Source organism: Thyridium curvatum (genome assembly GCF_004353045.1).
Source record: "Thyridium curvatum strain D216 chromosome Unknown NODE_8_length_716436_cov_74.480370, whole genome shotgun sequence".
NCBI classification, from domain to species: Eukaryota; Fungi; Ascomycota; class Sordariomycetes; order Thyridiales; family Thyridiaceae; genus Thyridium; species Thyridium curvatum.
Genome location: NW_022156763.1, coordinates 128,333 through 148,664, shown reverse-complemented (window position 1 = coordinate 148,664; position 20,332 = coordinate 128,333). Strand labels below are relative to the sequence as shown.

General features: G+C 56.3%; 6 protein-coding genes across 6 annotated transcripts; 3 read left to right on the top strand and 3 right to left on the bottom strand.

Annotated features, from left to right (window-relative positions):
- Positions 1-32: 32 nt before the first annotated feature.
- E0L32_001998 (uncharacterized protein) lies at positions 33-1,283 on the bottom strand (the record flags this gene model as incomplete). The annotated part of the gene is made up of 2 exons (XM_031136140.1): positions 33-642; positions 715-1,283. 2 exons carry the CDS (start codon positions 1,281-1,283, stop codon positions 33-35), a joined length of 1,179 nt encoding a protein of 392 aa, XP_030989106.1.
- A 1,009-nt stretch (positions 1,284-2,292) lies between these two features.
- Positions 2,293-5,082, bottom strand: E0L32_001997 (uncharacterized protein; the record flags this gene model as incomplete). Its single annotated transcript, XM_031136139.1, has 2 exons — positions 2,293-4,308; positions 5,047-5,082. 2 exons carry the CDS (start codon positions 5,080-5,082, stop codon positions 2,293-2,295), a joined length of 2,052 nt encoding a protein of 683 aa, XP_030989105.1.
- A 2,582-nt stretch (positions 5,083-7,664) lies between these two features.
- E0L32_001996 (uncharacterized protein) lies at positions 7,665-10,377 on the top strand (the record flags this gene model as incomplete). Its single annotated transcript, XM_031136138.1, has 2 exons — positions 7,665-7,901; positions 7,966-10,377. 2 exons carry the CDS (start codon positions 7,665-7,667, stop codon positions 10,375-10,377), a joined length of 2,649 nt encoding a protein of 882 aa, XP_030989104.1.
- Positions 10,378-10,844: 467 nt separating this feature from the next.
- Positions 10,845-14,705, bottom strand: E0L32_001995 (uncharacterized protein; the record flags this gene model as incomplete). The annotated part of the gene is made up of 1 exon (XM_031136137.1): positions 10,845-14,705. The coding sequence occupies one exon, from the start codon at positions 14,703-14,705 to the stop codon at positions 10,845-10,847; it is 3,861 nt and encodes a 1,286-aa protein (XP_030989103.1).
- Positions 14,706-16,375: 1,670 nt separating this feature from the next.
- On the top strand, positions 16,376-16,767 carry E0L32_001994 (uncharacterized protein; the record flags this gene model as incomplete). Its single annotated transcript, XM_031136136.1, has 2 exons — positions 16,376-16,434; positions 16,518-16,767. The coding sequence occupies 2 exons, from the start codon at positions 16,376-16,378 to the stop codon at positions 16,765-16,767; spliced, it is 309 nt and encodes a 102-aa protein (XP_030989102.1).
- A 1,479-nt stretch (positions 16,768-18,246) lies between these two features.
- Positions 18,247-20,273, top strand: E0L32_001993 (uncharacterized protein; the record flags this gene model as incomplete). The annotated part of the gene is made up of 5 exons (XM_031136135.1): positions 18,247-18,351; positions 18,409-18,570; positions 18,647-18,992; positions 19,063-20,085; positions 20,143-20,273. 5 exons carry the CDS (start codon positions 18,247-18,249, stop codon positions 20,271-20,273), a joined length of 1,767 nt encoding a protein of 588 aa, XP_030989101.1.
- Positions 20,274-20,332: the final 59 nt, after the last annotated feature.

The following is a 20,332-nucleotide window of genomic DNA, read 5'->3' as shown; positions in this document are numbered from 1 at the left end:
CTACCAGCTCTTCTTTAAGCCACCTGCACCGCTCAAAACCCCAACCCCTTCTCAAATTCTTTCCACTTCTCCCCAATAGGCTGCACAAGCGTGTAACTCGCCTTGCTCCCCAGATCCTGCACCCCGTTCACAAGATACAGCGGCGTCATCTCCCTGTCCGAACTGAAGAACAACTTGGGCCTCTCCCTCCTATTGAGCGTCTGCGCGGTGCCGTCCGTGAAGCTGACCGTCGAGTTGTACGCCTCGTGCTGGTGGAAGTGCCACGGGCCCCGGAGGTGCCGGGCAAACATGTGCGCGCCCACGCGCGGGTACTTGCGCCCGCCGTGCTCGACGATGTCGATCATGTAGTGCGCCAACGCGTGCCAGTGCCCGCGCTTGTCGCGCCAGAGGAAGGGGTCCTCGGCCCAGGTGGGCGAGTAGTCTGACGTGTTCCAGGGGGCCTGGCTGATCTGGGTGTAGGGGCCCTGGTAGCGGGGTGCGGTGTAGATGGTGAGGTCCTCGGTCGCGAGGATGATCTCCGACGTTCGGTGGTGTGGTGTGTAAGCCGGCCAGGGGGCCGGATTGGTCCCGTTGATGAGCAGCTGGAAGGGCGACCAGGGGCCTTGAAGAGTTGGTGCTACGGACACGGAGATGTTGTTTGGCCTGCAACGTTTTCACTCACATAAGCCTTCGACTCTTAACAAGAAGAGTGGATTCAAGGATACATGTGCTCACCATTTAACACCCTTGCAATTATCCGGTGCCTCCACATCCACCCCGATAGTGTACATCAAATACTTGCCATCCGCCTCGCTCCAAAACGCATACGGGTTATGCCGAAACGTCCCGCTGAGCTTCTGCGCGAAGCGGTATGGGCCCCTCGGCCCCGTCCTCGACTCGGCCCGGACGACAAAGCTCTGCGGCCGCCACGCGCCGAGGCCGCACCCGTGCCCGAACTGCGCCGTCACGAGGTGGAACAGCCGCGGGTCCGACCGGTCCTGCAGGATCGTGCCGCCCCAGGACGAGTTGCCCTGCGTGCCGTAGTAGTCTGCCGGCTGCGGGACCACGTCGGAGGTGTGGTTGTACCCGTCGCCCCTCCTGGCGGGCGCGAGGTCGAGTCGGCCACAGTCTTCACCCCACCAGCCCGGGTCGCATTTGCACACGCGGGCAGCGGGACGAGCGCGGCAGTCGCGGACGCAGCGGCCGTTGAGGGAGCAGTCCTCGTCGGTGGTGCAGGGCCCGGTTGCGAGGGAGTGTGGCAGGGCAGCTAGTGCCAGAGTCAAGAGGGCGATGCTGAGGTGCATCTTGCACTATGTTACCTGTTATGGCACTTGTGAATAATGTGGACATTGTCATGGCTGAGTATGTCAAGGACTGCCGCTGAGAGCGTATCTGCTATATAGAAACCTCATGCGTGCATGAAGGCACTCTCAATGAGACTGCAAGCCAGAGGAAAGATCTCGGGGTTTCGCCCCAATGATGCCCGTGTCAGTGGTACGGAGTTGCTGTCCCGATCGTTGAGTTAAGGCCGGGCTTCTCCACCTTCCCCGCAAACTACCCCAGATGTGGAAGTCTGCACAATCCTTACAGCTCTTTTGAATAGTTCGGGTTCGTTATTTTCCGTCTCGAACTTGTAGATGTGAAGTGCGAGATTCGTAGATCAGATATAAACCAACGACTTCTCAGATATGTTCCCGACGGGTGATATAGAGTTGGCCGAAATGGTAGTTGTTTGTGCACTGCCGGGAGATAGAATCAAGCTCATCCCGAGGATGGCATCCACAATGGGTGTACGCTGTTCATGTATGAGCTAGTTTCTGAGAAGAACCCTTCAAGACCTTAGATACCATACACAACATCAGAGTTACGATACCATACAAAGTTCAGCGTTACCAGTTATGTGGAGCCCTGCTCCAAGTCAATCTCGAAGAAGGACTTCGTTGCTTCGTTGGCTTTTACAGGACATTCGTTGCCTTGATCCCGGACTTTACTATTATGCGAGCAACTCCATGCTTTTCGACTTCAGGATGGACTTGCATACACAACCTACGTCTTTGGTGTATCCCCAACGAGCAAACTGTCAACTGTAGAAGAAGCGGGGAGGCTAATTACCATTGAAGTATGTTATCACCAAGTCTCATTGAATCGCCCATACCATGCCATGCCCCTCACCCACAAAACCCGAGCAAATGCGTCTAATGTACACCCTATCTTGACGCCCTTCAAATGCCGATCTAGCACCTCCACTCATTTTGCAAACCCCAGCAATGCAGATACTCCTGTAAACATCCCGAGACAGCCCAAACACCCCGCTCAGGTCTCGCCGTTCTCCTTTGCCTCAACAGCCTCCGATTTGTCTCCATTCTCCTTTTCGCCGCTCTCCTTCTTCTCCTCCTCACGGCCCGTCATCTCGCCATTCTCCGCCTCGCCTTTCTTCTCGCCATTGACCTTGCACTCCTTCGTCCCATTAATCTCACCCTGACCCTCTTCCTCTCCCTCCGCCTCCTCGTTCGCCTCCTCGTTATCGCCGCCACCAGCACCAGCACCCTTGCGCTTCCGCCTCTCCGCCAGAGCCAAAGCCCTCTCCGCATCCTCCGCCTTCCTCGCCCGCCTCCTCTCCTTCCGTCGCTCCTTCCTCCGCGCCCTCGCCTCCGCCACCCTCCGGCTCTTGGCCCTCGCTTCCTCCATAACCCGACCCTCCTCCTCCGCCCAGCGGCGCACCTCCCTCGCCGCCCCGACCGCATCGCCGCGATACCGCAAGAGGAAACCCTGCACCTGCGCGGGCGTAAAGTACCGCTCCGCGATGCCCGCCGCAAACTCGGAAGCCAGCGCGGCGAGCTCGGCGCCCGACTTGTCGCGCACGACGCTCACGCCGTCCTCCTCGCCGTCGTACATGCGCAGGAACATGAGGCGGGCGCTCTCGCGCGAGATCTCGCCCAGGTAGATGATGCGGTCGATGCGGCCGGGCCGCACGAGCGCCGGGTCGAGGCTGTCGGCGACGTTGCTCGTCATGAGCACGATGCGGCCCTCCTGCGCCGCCACACCGTCGAGGATGTTGAGCAGGCCCGACAGCGTGCACCGGCAGTGCGTCAGGCGCTCCGCGACGTCGTCGTCGTCGCCGTCCGAGTCCGAGTCGTCGGCCTCGTCTGCGTCCTTCAGGGCGCGGCGCTTCATGCCCACGGCGTCGATGTCCTCGAGCAGGATGAGGCACTGCGGAGGGAGGGCCGTGAAGAGTTTTTCGACCTCGCGGTCCTCACGGACGCTTGGGATGTGCAGGATGTACAGATCCAGGCCGAAGTGGCCGGCTAATGCGAGCGACAGGCTCGTCTTGCCCGTGCCGGGAGGGCCGTGGAGCAGGTAGCCGCGGCGGTAGGGGATGCCGCGGGCGTTGTAGAACTTGCGCGTCGACACGTCGAGATAGCTGCGGATGTCGGAGACCAGCTCGGCCTTGAGCTTCTCATCAAAGTGGACCGTCTCGATGGGCCGTATGGGCCGCAGGATGGTGGTGTCCCAGCACTCCATGTTGTACTCTGAGCGGGCGGCGCGGACAGTGGTGAACGACTCGCGCTGGGCGTCGGCGAAAGAGCGACAGGTGTCGAGGAAGCCCTTGATGGGGTCCACAGAGCGGCCCAAACACATGATAACCAGCGGCTCGTCGCCGCGCGGGGCGGAGGCGAATTCTTCGGGCATGTCAGCCCGGTAGGCCGAAGTCTTGGGAATGCGCTTCACCATGAAGAGGCGGTACTTGTGGATGAACCACGTGGTTCCAAAGGTGGGCAGGTAAGTGACGGGGAGCCGCTTCTCATGGTGGTAGTCGGTCCGCTCGACGGGACGATACCGCCAGGACCACGAGTCGTTGTTGATAGTTTCGGACGAGGCCGTCAGGATGCGGGTGCCCTGGCGCGTAAGGACGTTGGCGCCGAGCCAGTTGATAACCTCGCGGTTGAGGCGGTCATTGCCGTTGATGCTGATGGAGGCGGTGAAGAAGGTGGTGATCCACCAGTAGAGCTTGAGGGAGACGTCGCGCAAATCGCGAACGGCTGACCCAACGGTTCCGAACACAGTAAGAACGGCGGCGAGGGTGGTCAGGTCGAGATTGAGCCAGCTCGAGTAGAAGGCATCGATGGCAGCCCAGCCCGGGATGATGCGCTTGAGGATGTCCTGGATGGAGGAGCGGGCCTCTTCGCCGAGGATCGGGGTGCCGTTGAGCTGGGGTAAGAGATTGGCGATCCCTGGAGAGGGCATGGCTCTCGGTGCAAAGTCGGTGGTGTTGCTGTTGTTGTTCTTGGTGGTGGTGGTGGTGGTGGTGGTGGTGGTGGTGAGAGTAAGCTGATGCTGCAGCAGCAGAGGTCATGCCCGAGCCTGTGCTGTTGGTGGGTGCAGTCGTTTCTTGTGGTGGTTGAGGTCAGACGAGAGCACCTATAGAGCGGGACAGAGTTGGAGAGATGACATGGAAGATGAGAAGAGGGTGTTTGACGGTGATGACTCCTTGGGGGGTCACAGACCCGGCTGATTGACGGAAAAACGCCCTTTTGAGCTGAGCGGGCCGAGATGAGGGAGTGTTGCGAGGCCCGGCGGTTGCGGGGTTGTGTCTCTGCGTGCTGCCGCAGATCGCGGGAATTTGATGGGAGCACGACAGGTGGTGGCGCGTCGGCGGGTTCTTGTACTTGCTACCTGTGGTGATCTTGTTGTCGTCACTCCCGAGAACTGGGTCAGGGAGGCCACTCGGTCAGGGCGAGAGGGAGCAGACGATGTCCATCAGTCTCAGGCGGATGCTGCCTGAAATGACGGCGTCTGCACCCAAGCGCGGGCCAATGTGCACAAGTGCGTAGATCAGATGAAAAGGCGTGGGAATGCTGTGAGATACCTGCATCCCGAGCAGGGCAGGCCAGAGCAGGCCAGAGCAGAGCAGAAGCCAGCCACTCAGAGCGCGCACGGCTGGGCCTGCAGAGGACAAATGGGCTTACGGCTGCAGGAGGCCCGGAAGATTGGCCAGTGCTGCCTGCACGGGATGCATCGCAAGCCGCGGTGGGCGAATCATGTCGGCCAGCGCCGCCGGAGACTGACTCCGTGATCGCGATTGCGCAGGCCAGACGTGGTCATCGTGGAGCCGTCCCGGTTTGCTGGGTCAGGCGCGCGCGCAATGCATCTCGCTCGGTAAACGTTCATCAGCAAAGGCAGATTTTGACAGGCCAGGGCGGGCGCCTAGACTGGGTGACAGGGGTCAGAGGTGGCCCGATCAGCTCACGCGAATACAGCGAGAGAAACAGGGAAAAAGATCAAGGATGGGAAGTCTGTTGGAAGACTTGGTTCAGCCTAGGCAGGACAGGGGAGCCGCTCTGATTGGGTTGGACACGACAGGAAGACGCCGTGAGAGCCGAATCCGGGATAACGTCGACTGGGGCACAAGGTGTTGCTACCTGGGTAGTCAGGGCACACACGGAAGGACAGGACCGGGGCGTAGGCGGACGCCGTGTCGCCGCCGCCGGAGGACATGGTGGCAGCGAGATGATCAGCATCGACATGATGGGCCCGGGTGTGTGTGAGAGATGTGTGAGAGAACATTGCGTGCCGAGTTGCGAAGAGTGACCGAGTGGCTGCACGACTGGACTGGGGGGATGGATGGATGACCAGAGTGGGGGGAGGCCTGTTCCGTGGGAGCCCTGGAGGGAGGGACGACCAGCCAGCAGTTTGCCAGTTACAGAGGCTTGGTGGGCGCTAATGCGGCCTTGTCGTGGCTGCAGGGCTGCCTAAATCCACTGCACTGACTGGCTTGACGGCTAGCCCGACCAGCTGGAGGACTGCCCGGAGGAATTGAAGAGGTAGCCTGACTCGTGGCTGTGCGTGTCGCGGCTGCCATCACCAACCAGAATGAATCATCGGACGGTGCGTGTCTTTGAGGTACATGATGCATGAATACATGTACTGGATGAAAGCAGAAGACTAAGCGGCGCTGACATCAGATGCCCAAAATCTGGTCAGGATACAGTCAAGTGCTTTGAGCGAAGCTAGATACCTTACCTACCTCGGTGATGACCCCGACCGCCTCTTTTGACTGACAGACGGACGGACAGCTGAATGGACGGGGGGAGGATGACACACACTCGACTTTCCCGCCATCCCTTGTTGTGCATGACGGGGTCGCAAGCAATCAACACACGTTTGCATGCAGGGAGAGCAGACGTGCAGACCAACATCACCAACGGACACGGTCACCGTGGCAAAGGAGGGCCGTAGATGTGTCGTGCTGCTGTTGGTGCCGGGCGCTAACTAAAACAGTGGGAGCAAAGGAGTGCTATTTCTGTCGGCAGGCAGGCAAAGACAAGACAGACAGTGTTGATCACGTCCGGGAGAGCGAACGGGGAGCAACGCCGGATTGTCGGGATGGCCGTCACTTTGAATGAGAAAAGAACTAGAGCAGTTTTGGCCAGGGCGACAGACAACAGAACAGACCAGACAGACAGAATCAACAGCCAAGGTTACTTTTACTTGGGGACCGGTGCCAGACTGGCGCGAGCTACTTGTCATTTACCTGCATATGCACACCACCAGTCATTCGCTGCAGCGGTGACATGCAACGCACTGCGGACTTGCTGCGTCCGGACGTGTACCAGAAGCACACGAGACAGGTGGTGCTCCTGGGTCCGATTCCCGAGCCTTGCATGTGTGTGGTCGGCAATGGACTGAACCTGTTTCCACGGATATACCGCTCGAATGCAGTCAGTCAGTCTGTCATTTGTCTGCGAACAGAGTTTGGTGTCTCGGCCTTTGAACCCACGAGAGAGGTCGAGGGAGGTCGAGACCAAGAGACGGGTGCCAACAAAAAGCATATGATTACTCACGGGCAAGAGAGAAAGAGAGAGAGGGCTGAGATCTGGCGTGCCGCATCCCTATGGATAGACATCCCGCATCATCAGACCCTCTCTCCAGCTCGCATGACCCCCCAGAGTGGGTGAGTGGCTCCCCCGATGACCCCGCGAACCACCCCAAAAAGAGAAACACACAGCGCACCTCGGCGGGACCCACCCCTCCAGCTCACCCACTAATTCCCCGATTCCACCCACTGAGCCACCAATCAGACGCCCGCCATTCGTCGGGTCTTGCTTGTTTTTCGGCACCTGCAGTGCCCCCCAAACCCCAAGCAGCAGCCCTGGAGTTGTCCAGCGGTGTCCACATGTCATTCCCTTCAGCTACATCATCGTTGATCACGATGATGACCCCTGCGCCCGCCCTTTCCGCCGCCATGGCGCTCTGCTAGTCTCCTTCCTGAATGTATGTGCTCAACAACTTCGTGATTGTCATGCCCTGGAATCAATCACGTCCTCTCTCGCGACAAACCGAATGCATGTGGTCCAGTCCTTTTATCTTCCACACCGCTTCTGTCATTCCTTGGTGATTTTCCGTCTTCGACTCCTCAGTCGCCTCGTCTCCATCGCGGGTCCCGCTCGAGCGCCCACCGGTTTCCCCGGCCTTCTTACCGTGCATTCCAGTTGGAACTCAACCACTCAACCCGGCGACATTCAGCCTCAACCGACCATTCTCGCCCCGTGTCTTCCTTCTCTGCCTCATCGCCAATCCCGAATCCAAACTTGAGCGCATCCTGTCCGCCGCATCCGGCGCAAGACGAACGACCGTGACGACTTCCCTCCTCCACACCGCCCTTCCCATGCCGCCGCGTCTTCACCATGTTAGACACCCTCGAGTTGTTTCCCACGTCGAAACACCTGCACGATGACCTGACTTCCAACTCGTCCCTCCTCGCCTCCCTCCAGCCCTCCAAACCCGCCAACAAATCCACAAGTGTCGTCAAGCGGGTAACACAGGTCCTGCGCAAATGCCAGGATGGCCTCGACGATGCGGAGCGACACGCCAAACAGAAGAAGGAGGAGAGGATACATATATTGCGGCTGCTCATGGAAAATGTAGGCCACAATACCCAAGCAAGCGCATGGCGATCTAGCAGCTAACATTGCCCCTCTCGCATAGGCCGAGTCGAGACAAGTCTGGGAGGACGCCGCGCGAGAACTAGACATCCTCGAGGGCAACGAGGCCTGGAAGAACGACCCTTCGACCGGCTACCTCAACGTGCCCCTCATCGAGTCCTTCACCCAGCACCTACAAGAAGCCGCCGCCAATTGCGACATCCCGGCCATGGTCCACTTCATCCGCACCGCCCTCTCCAGAGACACGGGCGGCATGGCCGACCCGGAGCTGTACGCCCACTCCCACCTGGGCACCAAGAAGCTCGTCGAGCGGTACGTCGAGTCGTCCGTCTACCTCATCGAGGCCCTGCTGCGCCTCACGGCCAGCCCCAGTCGCATGCCCGACGGCCTCACTGACCGCGACCTGCTCGACGTCATGTACCTCGCCCGTACCAGCTTTGGCCGCAGCGCCCTCGTCCTCAGCGGCGGCGCCACCTTTGGCATGGCCCACATCGGCGTGCTCAAGGCCCTCTTTGACGCGCGCCTGCTGCCGCGCATAATCTCGGGCACGTCGGCGGGGTCCATCGTCGCCGCCGTCGCCTGCGTCAAGACGGACGAGGAGCTACCTATGGTCCTAAAGAAGTTCCCCTTTGGCGACCTGGCTGTGTTTCAAGCCCAGGACCGCGAAGACACGTGGGGCGAGCAGTTCCACCGGCTCATGTCGGACCACTGCCTGCTGGACAACAAGCATCTCGTGCGGGTCATGAGCGAGTGGCTCGGCGACATGACCTTCCAGGAGGCGCACCACCGGACGCGGAGGATTCTCAACATTACCGTGTCCCCCGCGTCGGATTTCGAGGTGCCGTTGCTGCTCAACTACATCACGGCGCCGAATGTGGTCATCTGGTCGGCTGTGACGGCATCCTGCTCCGTCCCCTGTGTATTTCCCGCCTCGGAACTGCTCAGGAAAGATCCTAAGACGGGCAAGGTCGCTCCGTGGCACCCTTCACCTCGGCGCTGGATTGATGGGTCTATGGACAGCGATATCCCCCTGTCCAGGATAGCGGAGCTCTTTCAGGTCAACCACTTCATCGTGTCACAGGCTAATCCCCATATCGTACCCTTTGTGGATGACGATGACAGTCCGCATACCGTCGACGATCCGGATGCTGGGCAACTAGCGCACGTTTCGGCCTTTGTTAAGAATCAGCTCCGTCTAGGTCTTTCCCTTGGTGTGTTCGAAGCCGTCTGGTGGCTTGACACAGTTGTACGAACGGGTGTACTGCCCGACATTGCAGGGCGGCTGATCGGCATGCTCAGCCAGAAATACACAGGTGACATCACCATCCTGCCGCGCATCGACCTGCGCAAATGGGGCCACCGTCTCGTCAAGAACCCGACCGTCGAGTTCATGCTCGAGGCCTGCCTCGTCGGCGAGCGGGCCACGTGGCCCAAGTTAGCTCGCATCCGACACCGCTGCGCCGTGGAACTCGCCATCGACCGCGCGATCCTCGTACTGCAAGAGCGCGTCGCGTTCAGCAGCAGCCAGGTGAACCTGCGGAGGCTAGCTACCGGGTCCGCTGAGCTGGGCCTGACGAGGGAGAGCATTCGGGCCGCGAGGCAGACGCCCGGTCTGGGCCAGGGCAGCGGGCACTTTTCGCACCGGCACCGCAGGGGCTCGGGAGGCAACATCGAACTCGGCGCGCGGAGACAGAAGAACCTACAGGAGCTGGAGACGCTGCTTACCGAGGACGAGTCGGGCGTCGAGACGACGTTCCACCCCGCCAGCATCGCCGCGCGTAGGGGCGCTCCGGATCTCAACCTCGGCAGGTTGGCCGGCGGCGTTGGTGCCGGCGCGGGATCGCAGTACACTAAGGGACACCCTATCCGCCGCAACTCGAAGAGCCTGAGCACCCTGCCGCTGCGGCGCATGAGTCCCGTGCAGACGTCCAAGATCACCGCGGGGGTAGGTGCTTACGTCCCGACGGGCATGATGAACATGACGCGCATACGGCGGGAGTATGACGACGATGGTGATGGCGATGAGTACGACGACGAGTATGAAGGGGAGGAGCTGGGTTTCTCGGACGAGGAGGAGGACGAGGTGTCGGACGCTGGGACCGAGTCACCTGTCCTGTCGATGAAGTTCCGCCGGGGTAGGACGCCGCTTGAGGGGTTGCAGCTCGGGCACCACGATGTCATGGGGCAGGTGGGGCTGAGTCCGCCTGAGGCTGACGATGGCCAGGTTGGCGGTCTGGGTTCCGGGAGTTACGGCGGGACCGTCACGTCTGACGAGGCGGCGAGGGATGGGGATGTGGATGCAGGTGGGATGACGAGCAATGGGGAGGACGATGGGGGTGGGTTCTCGTCGGATCCGGAGCCGTATTCTGGGGTTGGAGTTGGGGTTGAAAGTGGGATGATGGAGGATCCGTTTGTTGATTCGCCTGGGAGGCAGGGGACGGATGTTGAGGGGTGATGGAGAGCAGGAGGTGGTGGGAGGTGTGAGCATTTGCATATCATATCATACATATATTGGGCGCTGACGGGGTCTGGCTAGCATTTGTTTGGTGTAGGGTCACGTTGGAGCATATGGGAGTGGGCATAGCATAGTTCTTGTTCTGTAGAGGAGGGGCGAGGATGCAATTCAATACCCTTGCATTTGATGTATGCTTAGCTATACGCAAGCTTGCTGAATTTGAGATGGTCTGTCCTGCTGAAATATTTCTGATGAAGTCAGGGGGGAAAGGAGATAGAAGAAAGGAGGGAAAGAGTAGAAAGAGCAGAAGGGGAAAGAGAGGAGGGAAAAGGACATGAGAAGAAACAGAAAAAAAAAAAGAGAGAAAGAAGGGGAGGTGGGAAGAGAAAAGATAAGAGAACAGCAGGAAACCGACGAGGGAAAAAGAGAAGTCGCTTAAAAAGACATAAAATCCAAGCCCCCAAGCCCTACTCATAGACAGACCTCACTATTTCATAGTTAAGGAGGGCCTCGTTGACGACCATGTCCCAAGACTCGGGGCTTTGTTGCATGTGATCAACACCTCCTGTTCCTGCCTGGAGGGTGATACTCTCGCCAGATGCGACGCCGACGGGGACATTGGAAGTATCGATGTCCATATGTTGACTGCTCTCAAGGTCACTCACGTCAGGATTGTCCAAATCATCGGCTTGCAACTCCTCCACACCGGTGACTTCCATGATCGAGTTTTCCAAACGGGCATCCTCCATATCCGATTCCTCCATGTCCGAAGCTTCCATGTCCGAATCTTCCATGTCTGAACCTTCTAATTCGTCAGGTTCCCAAATTTCCCGGTTCAGCTCATAATACTCCACCTCATCGTCATCAAACCAATCCTCCGACCATTCAGCCCAACACAGATAGCTCAAGTCATAAGCCTCCACATTGCCGTAGTCAAAGTCACCGAAGTGCTCCATGATCAGATCTCGCACGGCAAAATGTCCAAAGTATTCGGCTCTTCGGCACGCCCTCCGACAATCCTGCTCAATCCACTCTCGATGGTCCACAAGGTACTTGTTTAATTCGCCTAGCAACAGGTACACAAGGTCGATTCTGCCGCCTTCTGCAGCTGCTTCAAGCGCCGTTATTCCGTGATTTGCAGCCGGCTCTGCCATTACATTGGCGCCATGGCGGAGCAGGTATTCGGCAATTCCGGTCCCGCCTTCTGTAGCTGCGTATTGTAAAGCAGTAGCGCCAGCGAATGGACCCGCCTCGAGATTTATGTCTGCGTCGTGCTCGACCAGGTATCGCACCACGTCCAAGGAACCACTTCTGACTGCGTGCTGGAGCGCGCTTACAGCGCCCGACTTCCACACTGAACTCCTCCGCTGTGGAGGCTTTGCGTTGACGTCTGCGCCTTTCCGGACCAGAAGCTTGACCATGTCCAGGTCCCCGGTCGCGGCAGCAATCTGCAAGCAGGTTCTCCCCGCAGTCGAGCAATGAGGCGCGTTGATGTCGGCGCCATGGCTAATCAGAAGTCTAGCAACTTCATTATTGCGCCGCAAAAGGGTCAATTGCAGTGCTGTGGCCCCATTGGCGGTGTTTCCTGGCCTGTCAGCCATAGCTCCGTTCATCAGCAAGATTTTGACAACCTCAATATTCCCTTGCAATGCGGCCATCTGAACCGCATCCTCAACAACCAGAGCCACATTGGACGAGATTTGATGGCCGTGCCCACTCCATATCGAATCAAGAACGTCGAGGAATTTGGTCGGTCGTCTCTGCGGTTCAAGGCCTTTCTCATATAGAGATTGGACCGCTTTAGATGTTGAGTCGACTGTTGCGCTAATGAATAGGCATTGCTTGAGATCCTGATCCATGGGACTCTTCATTCGGTCAAGCAATACATGAAACATATCTCGTCCTTGATTCGAGATCTTCAAATCCTGCTCTACCTTTCCTGAAAGCCCCAAAGCGTGGGATAGTAGAAGTATTTTCTTGCCTCCCCATCCCAGTGAGACTGGGTTCGGAACATTTCCGTGATCTGAGAGGAGCGACACTATCGTAGTCCGTACCGTAGGCAATGGTTCCCCTACTAGCAGTAACCGATCTGAAACTGCCAAAAAGAAGGGACAGGGAAATGTGCTCTTAGAAGTCGAAGTGACGCCTGACATTTGTCTCTCGAGAAGTCTACCAACAAGACCTGGATTCATCAAGCGGATTGCCTGCACAAGAGCTGCAGCTGCAGCATAGTCTGACCGCGGAGTAGAGGCTGCAGATACCGCGGTCGAGGCTGATCTCTCCAGCAGTAATAGGAGTGCTGATAAATCGCTCTCAGAGACATCCGCGACATTACTCATAATCGCAGGGGCATCTCGAGGGTCAGCCCCAGCGTCAAGAAGCAACCTTGCCGCTTGCAGCTTAAAAGGCTCCCCATCAGTGAATGTACAGAACAGAGCTGCCAGAGGTGACAAGTGATGAGTCGAAGCGTGCGCTGGCTCTGGGGGGTTGTTCGGGTTGGCACCTAAGCCTACCACGGCCTGCACAAATTGCCAGTCCTCAGAGACCAGAGCTACCGCAAGAGGTGTAGTACAACATTGGCACGGGTCGCCACCGAGACCAGCGAGGGTAGAAGTAAGATACCCTTGATTGCGCAGTTTCCATGAGAATCTTGGATGTCGACGAAACACTCCAAAACTGTTGATGTTTGCACCATTCTGAACGAGCTTTCCCATCAGCGCCATGTCATGACATTCAGCCGCCGCCACCAACGCGTTGACCTGACGCACATGGCCGCAAGCACAGCTCCCAGCTTCGACTTCAGTTTTAGCACCTCTGATAAGCAGCTTGTTCACGACTTCAGTCGCGCCATTTCGTATGGCAGCACAAAGGGCTGTGTCGGGGATCCCGCCGACTTCAACTACCTCGTCCATGCCAAACCCATACTCTATGAGCCGATGCGCCAGCTGTTCGTTTTCATTCATTACCGACATATGAATGAAACTGGGCTGTATCGGACACAGGCTGCGATCGCTTTCTGTGAGCACACCGAAGAGTCTTTGTAGGATCTCGACAGGAATGGAACTCAGAATTTTGGCGTCTGAAAGCTTGTTATGGTCAAATAAAATTCGAACAGCGTCATGCCTAAGGGAGAGGAGTTCTTTCCAGACCAAGGGGTGACATGTCTTGGAGATTAGTGCCAGAACCTCGGCTTTCACTTCCAAGCATTGAATATCATACAGAGAACAAAGAAGCCAATTCAGAGCTCTTCTGTCGACAAGTCGCAACACGATGGCGAACTTGGGATGATATATCCAATGCCGTGGGTTTAGCGACACAAGACGCGAGAACAGTTCGTAGTCCCCGATTCTGAGACACGTTGTGAGTGCGTCGATTGTTGGTTTGGCACCCAAGCTCAGGAGGGTATCAATTGCTTCCTTAGCCCAGGCGGTCTCGTGTACCAGGATCTCCAGGGCACTCATCGTTTGCCCATCTGCAACATCCGCTCTCCGGTTCACATCTCCCCCTGACCTCCAGAGTGAAGACAATGTTGCCAAGGGGAATTGGGTCCTTAGATCATCCGAATGGGAAATGATATGATTGGTCCACCAGCCTCGAAGTGTACCGTCAAGTGCCTTGTTCACCTCCTCTGCTGAAAAGCTTTGCGTACTCAGAAACACATTGACCAGCTCATGTAAATGGTATCTGGCGCAGATTTGAAGAGGCGATTGCGAATCAGGCAATGGATAATGAAGCAGATCAGTATCGTCAGTGGTCTCCAGTTTGATACCTAGTTTGCAGATATCGAGACTGGCACCACGGGTTATGAGGAGCTTCACAGCTCTGTAAATGCGGCGTTTGTCCCATTGATGTTGAGGCCGCAACCTGGAAACCAAGGACTGTCTCTTAGCCCAGCCGGCAACAGCCAGTACAATGGAACTGCTCATCCAGCCGCTGTATGGTTGATCGACTCGCTCCACAAAATCTAGCAGAAGGTTTGTCATAGACAAATTGCCGGAAAGGAGGGAGAACTGGAAGGGAGTGACAGGCACACGACATGGCGGGTAGATGCAGACTCTTCCATTCGGATTGACCCCTCCTAGCAGAAGAGAGCGAGTGGCCTTCGTAAACCTTGATGTGAAAGCAAGGTTCCACATCGATTCAACAAGAGCCCTGGCTGTCATATGTTGGAACTCCAGGAGCAAAGGAAGGATGCCAAGTCGTTCCATCTCTTGGAAACCCTCCAGGAAAGGCTCAGGGTCAAGTGATCCCTTCCAAATGTGCACTTTGTTCACAAGCAGGGAAAGCAAAACCTGGTCTCGATGCTCTCCATCAGTCTTTTCGAGCATGATTTCACTCCGAGAACGGTGGAGGCCAGTGGATTGGGATAACCACATCCAGCTCGACCTTTCCAAGTCTCGGAAGCGAACTAGACCCGGTCTGAAAAGGTCTAGTTTCCGACCTGTGATTTTTAGCTTTGTTTGTCCATTCTAATTGTTGATAGTTGATAGGGAGCACCTACGGGTTGAGCCTATTGCTCGTGTATTCAACAACCTCCGAAAGTCGTCGGAGGGCAAAGTTATATGACCACTCAATAAGGGTGACGAAACGTCATAGGTGAAGCTTGGAGGTGTCTGAGGTGACGAGCCTTCGATGAGTTAGTCTCGCTGGATCTTGACTAGAACCTCCCGGTGTTGCTTACCTCTAACCCTGTTCCATTGAACCGTATCGATATATCCGCGGTCTTGTAGAACTCTCCCTTGTATGAGACTTCCATTCTGGAAAACCTGCATTCTCTGGTTCCTCAACTTTGCCTTTCGGACCTTGGAGTTCATCACTTGCAGCTCTTGAGAGCTGGATTGTTTCTTCTTCTTCAACCCCCATCTTCGGCACTGCGTGCTATACTGGGAGGTCCTGTTTTCCACCACTAGTTAGCTAACAGAACGCCATAAGGACCCAGGACGACGTACGATCTCCGAAAATTGTATGTCTTGCTCATGAATTCAATGAGCCCATTGTCACCCTGCAGCGGGAGGTCATGGAACTTTGCGCGTATGATATGCTCGAATTTTACCCAAGGGTCGGCGACAAGTAGTCGATTCTCCCTTTGAGACGAATCGCTCGCCATCTTGAATGCATTGTGAGGGATAATGAAGAGCAAACCAGACTGAACATCAGGAGAGCTTCGCCCTTTTATCTTCGCGTGGCCTCAACGTTCAACCAGGCTGCCAAGCTGAATAGACCTGGGCTCTGGTTGGGCACTTTCCAAATTCGGCCCCACCCGAGTGAGCAGCTGTGGTGCCTAAGGCTCTGTGCAGGGAAGACATGCATAACATGGGATCCCTGCAAACTGGTGCAGCTCGGGCAAATGCCAGAGGGGGGCCAGCAAAGCTATGTATCAAGCCTCATTGGTTGGGTTCCAAATTCGGTGCGGGCGGATTGCAGATTGGGCTTGGATGAAGGTGTGGAAGTGACGCTGGTCTCATGCCAGCTGTAAGCTCTTTATTTCCACAGGGGTGATGATTGGTTGTCTCCCAAATGCGGTATTCGAGCTTCGCCTCGCCCTGCTCAGAATCTCGTGCAAGACACCGATCCAGGGTTGTTGGACGCCGGACAGGTCGAGCCTGTCTCCCAGTCCCAAACAAATCAAATACGGTGTATGATATCCATGGCGTAATGGCAGATGCTCATGTGAGTAACTGATGCCCAAAGATGCTTTGCAAGTGGTGGATTCCGGAATTCTGAGTCGACTGGAGGCAAATATCGCGGCCTTGGGGCGCTTTCCTCTTCATCGAGGTGCTGGGTTTTATCGGCGTACACTCCTGTCTACCGGGGAACAATGAGGAGGTTGGCATGATTAGGGTTACGGTTTTCTCTATATAAAGACACTTCTCCCTGTTGATCAGAAAGTTTTGGATATGTTCGCCCTCAATAGACCCGCCTCTTTATCTCTTGCCTCAAGCACCTCGACTGAGTTCAATTAAATCGCTTCTTACCTCCTCGTGCTGTGACAACGATCATGCCTTCCTCTCTGGAGAAGAGTACATCCTTCTCGCCGAAAAAGCAAGTTAATCACAGGTATACAACTCTCTGACTTCTATCGTCAGAGTTCATACTTGCCATTACGGAACAGTTGATGAGCTAACAAGGTTCCACTATAGTTCGAAGAAGAACCAAGGCAGGGCCAAAGCCCAGCCCGCTTCCCGTGTCAGCGACTACAAGCCCGACAATGTCTTCATGAATATTCCGCAGAACAGTACAAGCAACCCAGCGCAGAGGATTGCCCATTATCAGGCTCAAGCTACCGCGGCCCTGGACGAGCTCCTGCCCAAGATCCAGGGCAGCGATCCCGCAACCGCTGGCAACAGGGATAATAACAACAGTAGCAACAACACAGCCACAGACGTGTAGCCAGTGGTCGTTACATGAGCTCAATAAAGCTGGCGTTGTTCGGACTTTATGGTTCACATTGGACATCTGGAAGAAGCAGAAGTTGTTGGTTATTGTGTAGGATGACAGAATATTTTTTTATTGTTTAAGTGGTGCCAACGTTGTGTTATCCACTACTCGGAGAACCGAGTTAGCATTTCCCTTCTTTCATCCCCTTCCCAACCACATTTGACTCCCCAATGGATCACTATCTTCTTTTTTTTTCTTTCCTTTCACTCACCCCTTCTGCTTCTGTTTCTTGGGCTGCGGTGATGAGATGATCTTTAAGGTTTACGAACATCTTTTCGTTAAGAAGTCCGTCTCCTTCTCCATCGCTTCCAACTACAAACCGTCGCGAAACCCTTAGTGCTGCCAAATTGACCGACGTGATTAATGCCAAATGCTATGTTCCGAGCTTTCCTCACCAGTTGGGATACCATATATATTGGTGGCTGACCCAGATGCTGCAATTTGCGACCTCTCACTAGCTGTATAAAATGAACACTGTGATTGACCTACGTAGCTTTGTAGAGAGCACGTTTGGAGCCCCGGTGGCTTGTGACAGTTTACTGTAAGTTTTCGATAAACTCGCCATCTATGTAGAAACAAATAAAAAACGAGTGACCAAACGAATACGGAGACCCGATCGGATCCCAATGTCGGGATCTTAGGGTGAAGGCTGACTGGATTCTTGAATTCTCAAGCCATATTATCTCAGTGGATTCTTGCATGACGGGCAAGCGGGAAAGTATGTGCACTAACAGTAAAGCCGTAGAGACCTAGGTTTGACTGTTCTCTAGACAATTATTACCCCCTTGATAGCAGGCAATGGTCGAAAAAAACCCATCCTGCCGGCCTCTCAAAAGATGGAGGGATTGCATCGGCCCCACCCCCAAATTATCCCGCGTGGGCGTGGGCATCCCACAGATTGTTGGCGCCAAAGTTATGGGTCCACAAAGCCGCCGTCGAAGCAGTTCAGGTCGTCGTGCTCCTCGAGCTCGCAGGGCGCCGCGGACCGCTGGTGGGCGGTCAGGGCCGCGTGGGTGGCGAAGGCCTGGATGGGAGGTGGGTTTTGAGACAGGGAAAAGAATTTTTATTTTTATTTTCTCGGTCGTACCTTGCGAGATCTGCTGCCGGCATGTCTGCTTGGCGCCGAAGCCGTCGGCCCGGAAGATGTGCGTGTATTGGCCAATGCCTTCAGGAGTGATGCCGATATCGCTGAAGAAGCATTGGTGGGAGGAGACAATACAATTATCTCCTCTTTATTCCCTTTACTCCACGTACCGTCATGCCTCAAGTCTTGCAGTTCGCCAATGCACCAAGACGACTGTAATACGCTTGATCACCATGATTGTCGTAAAGCGTGGTGCGCGGATGTTGGGGCCAGGGTTTCGAGGGAACGGTGCCCCAGGTAGCTTGTCTAGTGGTAGATGCTTGCATAGAGCTGCTAGAGGATCTACCATGAGGAGCCAACATACTCAGTCACGAAGGGCCGAGGAGCCGGCGGCGTCGAGCAGGAAAGCTAGCTTTGGAGGGCCACCGGCGTACGGAGCGCTGTTTACGGCGGTAGGACAGTCCCTCAGTAACGGGATATAGCTACGGCTGACACCATGATATCTACAGGTTGCAGCTACAGTTGCTGGTCTTGCGTACTACACCCAGCAACGGCCAGAACATGCACTGCCAGCCCCAGCCCAAAGAGCACGAGAAGCACGGCCCGGGACAATATCCTACGATGAGGTGCAACAACATACCTCAGCAGACGACTGCTGGGTGATAATTGATGTAAGTGACGACACGCCAGCCAGCCATAGATCGAAAGAGAGCCGCAGCCCGCTCACCATTGTCTCGGTCTAAACAGGGCCAAGTCTACGACGTGACCGCATTCCTCGCCCTGCACCCCGGCGGCGCGCAAGCCATCCTCCTCCACGCGGGCCGCGACGCCACGCAGGTCTTCATCACGCTGCACCCATCCGACGCGCTCGGCACGCTCCCTCCTGAAGCCTGCCTGGGCCCGCTCGACCTGGCGACGCTGCCCGAAGCAGGCGATGCGGAAGAAGAGGAGGCGCTGCGGATCAGCGCCGCGAGGGCCGAGATGCCTGACGCGCAGGACATGCTCATGCTGCAGGACTTTGAATTATGGGCTGAGAAGGTGCTGAGCCGGACAGCGTGGGCGTACTACCGGAGTGCGTCGGATGAAGGGAAGGGTAAGTTGGCTCTTTCTTGGCACACATGTCTGGTATGGGTGATGGCGCATTTGCTGAAACTGAGGAACAGCATTCGACGAGAACCGGAATGCCTTTGGGCGGTACTTCTTCCGCCCGCGGATACTGACGGGCGACATGAACCAGGGGTCCACAGAAACGACGTTCATGGGCATCGAGACGAGCCTGCCGGTGTTCATCAGCCCGGCTGCGATGGCGAAGCTGGGGCATCCGCTGGGAGAACTGAACCTGACCAAGGCTGCAGGAGACTGCGGCATCGCGCAGGCAATATCAGCCAATGCGAGTTGCGCTGTCGAGGAGCTCTTTGAGGCAAGGAAGGACGAGACTCAGCCTTTGATATTCCAGGTTCGTCTTCCACCAATGTTGCTTCCATTTGCCACTTTGAAGTCCTGGCGTCTGACAATCTCAAAGATCTATCTCAACAAAGACCGCTCTGCTTCGGAAGCACTCCTCCGCAAGGTCGAGAAGCTCGGCGCCCGCGCCATCATGTTCACCGTCGATACCTCGTGGGACTCAAAGCGCACGCTCGATGAGCAGACCAAGAGGCTCGCCAACAGTGCCATCATGGCTGCCAAGCCTACAAACTCGGATACCGCTCCTGCTCAAGGGCTGCCCGTCGGCAAGGCCATCAGCGGATATCAGGATCACAATCTGTCATGGAGCGACATCGCGTTCATCAGGAAGAACACTACGCTCCCCATAATCGTCAAGGGCGTCCAGTGTGTTGAAGATGTGCAGCTGGCCGTCGAGCACGGAGTCGATGGCGTGTTACTGGTAAGAGATTCCAATCGTTACGCACCTGACCGCGATGCTTATCAACTGACACGCCACAAGTCCAACCACGGCGGCCGCCAAGCAGACTACGCACCGGCCCCCATCGACATACTGTACGAGCTGCGCGTCCTGCGGCCCGACATCTTCTCCAAGATCGATGTCATGATCGATGGCGGTGTGCGCTCCGGCGCCGATGTCGTCAAGGCTCTGGCATTAGGTGCCAAGGCTGTGGGACTCGGCAGGCCGTTCCTGTATGCCAACGGCACCCATGGGCAAGAGGGCGTCACAAGAGCTATACAGAGTAAGTCGTCCATGCTGTTATGTACGAAAGGCGGTTGGGTTGACACTTAATGAATAGTCCTGCACGAGGAGATCACCAACACGATGCGGAACATTGGAGCGAAGAAGGTTAGTGATCTCAAGCCGGAGATGGTTGGGCCGGCTGGGCCGTGGGTTGGGAGGAACCGGCCACCGTACTTGCAGGGATGAGATAGTTGAAGAGCAAAATGAGAGGAGCGAAGGCGTTCTTTGTCGAGCTGGCGTTACTA